The sequence below is a fragment of the Saprolegnia parasitica genome (genome assembly GCF_000151545.1).
Source record: "Saprolegnia parasitica CBS 223.65 unplaced genomic scaffold supercont2.733, whole genome shotgun sequence".
Taxonomy (NCBI): Eukaryota; Oomycota; class Saprolegniomycetes; order Saprolegniales; family Saprolegniaceae; genus Saprolegnia; species Saprolegnia parasitica.
In genome coordinates, this window is record NW_012157127.1 from 1 (window position 1) to 3,639 (window position 3,639).

At 58.1% G+C, this 3,639-nt stretch overlaps 3 protein-coding genes across 3 annotated transcripts; 2 read left to right on the forward strand and 1 right to left on the reverse strand.

The window, feature by feature from the left end:
• Positions 1 to 40: 40 nt before the first annotated feature.
• Positions 41 to 544, forward strand: SPRG_17713 (hypothetical protein; the record flags this gene model as incomplete). The annotated part of the gene is made up of 3 exons (XM_012357104.1): positions 41 to 61; positions 113 to 183; positions 235 to 544. 3 exons carry the CDS (start codon positions 41 to 43, stop codon positions 440 to 442), a joined length of 300 nt encoding a protein of 99 aa, XP_012212494.1. The 3' UTR covers positions 443 to 544.
• Positions 545 to 1,162: 618 nt separating this feature from the next.
• On the forward strand, positions 1,163 to 1,587 carry SPRG_17714 (hypothetical protein; the record flags this gene model as incomplete). Its single annotated transcript, XM_012357105.1, has 2 exons — positions 1,163 to 1,471; positions 1,549 to 1,587. The coding sequence occupies exons 1-2, from the start codon at positions 1,250 to 1,252 to the stop codon at positions 1,585 to 1,587; spliced, it is 261 nt and encodes an 86-aa protein (XP_012212495.1). The 5' UTR covers positions 1,163 to 1,249.
• A 224-nt stretch (positions 1,588 to 1,811) lies between these two features.
• Positions 1,812 to 3,454, reverse strand: SPRG_17715 (hypothetical protein; the record flags this gene model as incomplete). The annotated part of the gene is made up of 4 exons (XM_012357106.1): positions 1,812 to 2,175; positions 2,219 to 2,475; positions 2,524 to 2,838; positions 3,068 to 3,454. The coding sequence occupies 4 exons, from the start codon at positions 3,452 to 3,454 to the stop codon at positions 1,851 to 1,853; spliced, it is 1,284 nt and encodes a 427-aa protein (XP_012212496.1). The 3' UTR covers positions 1,812 to 1,850.
• Between the last annotated feature and the right edge of the window lie 185 nt (positions 3,455 to 3,639).

A 3,639-nucleotide genomic window follows, 5' to 3' on the forward strand; every position in this document is an offset into this window, starting at 1 on the left:
GTACCACAACTGGGCCCTGAAAAAGTCGGGCGACGTGGCCATGAACACGCACCTCTTGCCGGTACGAATCGACAGTACCTCTTGCAGTCGCTCACAAAGGCTGGTATTGTAGGGCGCCTTTGGCAAGCGGGCGCTCCGGGACGACCTGCTTCCGGGGCAAATCAAGATGCCCGTGACCTTTCTGTGCGTAACGAAATGGCTCCGTCGAGGACGCTTGTGATAGAGATGTACTAGGTATGGCGGTGGATCGGACTGGATGGACTATAACCACGGCCAAGACGTTGTCGACCGACTCAAGACCACGCAGTATGCATCTCTGCGCAAGGTGCCCCTCGCCGGCCACCAAGTGTTTATGGACAACGCCGCTGCCTTCAATACGATGCTCATTGACGCCATCACCGACGGTCTGGAGCTACGTTCGTTCCGCACAGAAGCGTACTAGCCTAGAACAAAGTACCCAGTTCAACGTACACTGCCTCTTGGTATATAACCACGTCAACAAGTCACTTTTGTGCCAAGCGCACACAGTGGCAATCACTGCGGCCAGCATCGAGTTTTGGAAAATCCAGCGAGGAGCAGACCACGCGAGCGAGGGCCAGTGCCGAGAGCGCGTACGATCGACGAATCTGGGTGCATGCGCAGCGCAACGCACAGTGCCGACAACAGCGCAATCGTAGATCTTGACGAGAGTTCGAAGCCCGACAGTTGCAGCGACGACAACATCTAGGTAGGCGGGTTCGCAGCTCGATTTATTGGTAGCAGCAGTAGCGACGATACGTCCGCACTCGCTAGCTGCGCGGGATTCGTTTCCAAGTATGACTCTGAGTACCAAGTGTTTACGCGCATTCGACGGGCAGCATCCCATGGGCCAAGACAGCCTCGCGCACCAGGACGGCGGCCGCTGAAGAGAGAACGTCGTGTGTACTGGTGTGCAACTTGCATGCCCGGTAGACAAGACTACAGCGGTGACGTCGTGTTAGGTTTATGCAGCGTCTCGATGTTGCATTGCTTCACGACTCGAGTCCAGGAAAATATCGATGCATTGCATCCTCGGAGCGCCAGGGTGTTTGACCCACGCAGGCCTGAGAGCAATCCACGTCATGATGACTCGAAGCCAATCAGATGCCGAGGATATTTTGCCCCGCAAATCCATTTCACGTTTCGTTTTTTCCGCGCAGGAGAAGAACAAGCGCTCCATGAGCCCCGCGACCAAGGACGAGGGGGGACCCTTCAAGTCATCGAGACCTCCATGCACCTCCATGAAGCCAACCGAGCGACCGACGAAGATGCGCTCAACCTCGCGGTAGAGCTGTTCAACAAGCATGCGACCGCGCTGGGCTTGAGCCACGTTGATGAAGATATGTTCATGGACTTGGCGACGCTGCTCCCGCGCCTCCCCGTGCTCGAGAAGATGCTGACGCAGATGAGCTGCGAAGTGTTGGTCGTAGAGGATGCGCCTACGGACGACCAGGTCGTTGCCCGTGCAAGCGGCGGCGATGAGCGGGCGTGTCGAAAGCGTGGTTTGTCAGTGCCGTTGGTGATGCCAAGGACGTTTGGGTCACGGTCCGCTCGAGCGGTCACAAATAGTCACTCCGTGACGGTACTCATCTGCCTCCGCGCGGATCATATGTGGCTTGAGTGACCCATGTCTACGTGCCCATAAAATCGTTCGACGTGGACGCCTTGTCCGCACCGCTAGTGCTGCTGGCTTCTCTGACTTCAATGGGTAAACATCGACTACAATGCTGGGACGGGTGCTCGCCGGAGCAGCAATACTCTGCAAACCACAAGCTCTGGTAGAAGATACAACAGCTTGATAATGTTCGTCTTGGATGCAATAGAAAGGAAATCTACGCCAGCGTCAGGTGTGGCTTGGTCTTGGGGGTCGGCAGCTTGGACTTGTTGCTTTTCGTCTTCTCGGGCCACGTCGTCGCGCAATACGCGAGCGTGTTGTCAACCAAGTCGGCCCAGTCGCGCCGGTCTTCCATCTTGAGCTCGAGGTGGAGACCAAGGAGGCTCGTCTCGTTTGTCGTCAATGGGTCCCGCATATCGAGGTGCGACTTGACATGCGCGACCGCCACGACACCGAGAAGGTCCGCGCCTGACTCGATCAGTGACGATTGGGCCAAAGCGTACGCCATGGTCACCTCCCAGAGCCAGCTACCCATGCTCGACCTAGACTGCATCAGACCACTCAGATCTTGCCATTGGAGCGTACCCGTGGTTGTACGGACGTGCGCGTTGCCACGCATCTTGCGACTCCATGTACACGCCGTACATGCGGTGCAGGTGCGCCACGGCCTTGGCAGACGCGGGCTCGTCGTCGCTTTGCGGAAAGAGGCACTTCATGTACATGTCCAGCACACGACCACGCGCGAGGTAGCTCCGGGCAACAAGTGCCTGCGCCAACATCGCATCGAGCACCCAGTGTTCTTCCTTGCTGCTCGTGATCCAGTTGGTTATCTCACAGATGCGCTAGATAAAGTGTCAAGACGCTGTCCTTCGCATCAATGAGACTACTACCGCATAGTCGCCGCCGGCCGTGAGCAAATGCATGTAAAACTGGTGATACTTGAGCCGGAGCTTGTCGTACGCGGCTTGCGTCTGGTGCAGCTCGTCGAGTTTGTGCGTGTCCGACTCGGAGAGCCACACGGACACGATCTGCGACCGCTTCTTATCAAAGAGTGGCTTCATCGCCTTGAGTGCTGCGGCGGCCCCGTATTTGGTCTCGTCCTCAACGATTGCGCCGGCGTAAAAGACACCGCGGGCAAGGCTAAAGTATGCCGGGTGAAAGTACTTGTCTTCCTGCGGCACGACCTCGAGGGCCGAGACGCAGTTCTCCAGCGCGGCTTGAAACCGCTTGCGCGGGTCCGTCTCGAGAACCACAGGGGTCGCATCGTCCTTTCCATACGCAAACGCTTCAATCAACGCCAGCATCTCGGCTGACGGCAAGGCTTCGTCGAGGCGAGGCAGCGGTGCGTGGCGAAGCTCGGGCACAGTCGCCGGCGTACATCGCTGCAACACCTAAAACTCGGGTGAGTATCCCTCCATTGAACTTACAAGGTACTGGCGCGAGCAGCAGCTTGAGGCGTGTCGCGTGGAGCAGGTGAAAGGCGTGGACGAGGTACTCGTCGGCGTCGTCATCGACGCGCGCCTTGTCAGCGTTTGCAAACGACTCGAGCACCGAGCGCCAGGACGAGGAAAGATGGCGCTCGTTGTGCAGCGTCAAAATCTTCTTCCCGAGCTTCCCGAGCATGTAGTGCACGCGCAGAGTCGTCACCGGCGAGCACGACGCGTCGGCAAGAGCGTTCTTAAAGTACCGACCGGCGGCTTCAGCGACACGAACTGCTTCGGTATTTGCGAGTTGGCGCTCGGATAGCCGTGCGTAGAGCAAGAAGCCGCTGTCTTCGCCGCACTCGACACGATACGCTGCCGGGTCGAGCTCGGCGGCCATGTCCATAGAGCGCAACGCCAGCTCGGTCAGGGCAGCCGTGTACTGCGTGTACTGCCGCAGAAACAATCGAGACTTTGGCGTCAGCGAGGCCACATCGTCAGGTAGCGTCTTGTCGACTGCGTCGGTCCACTGCAAAACGTTCTGGAAGAACGGTGTCGCCGAGACCTCATCGAACGTGGGCTGGA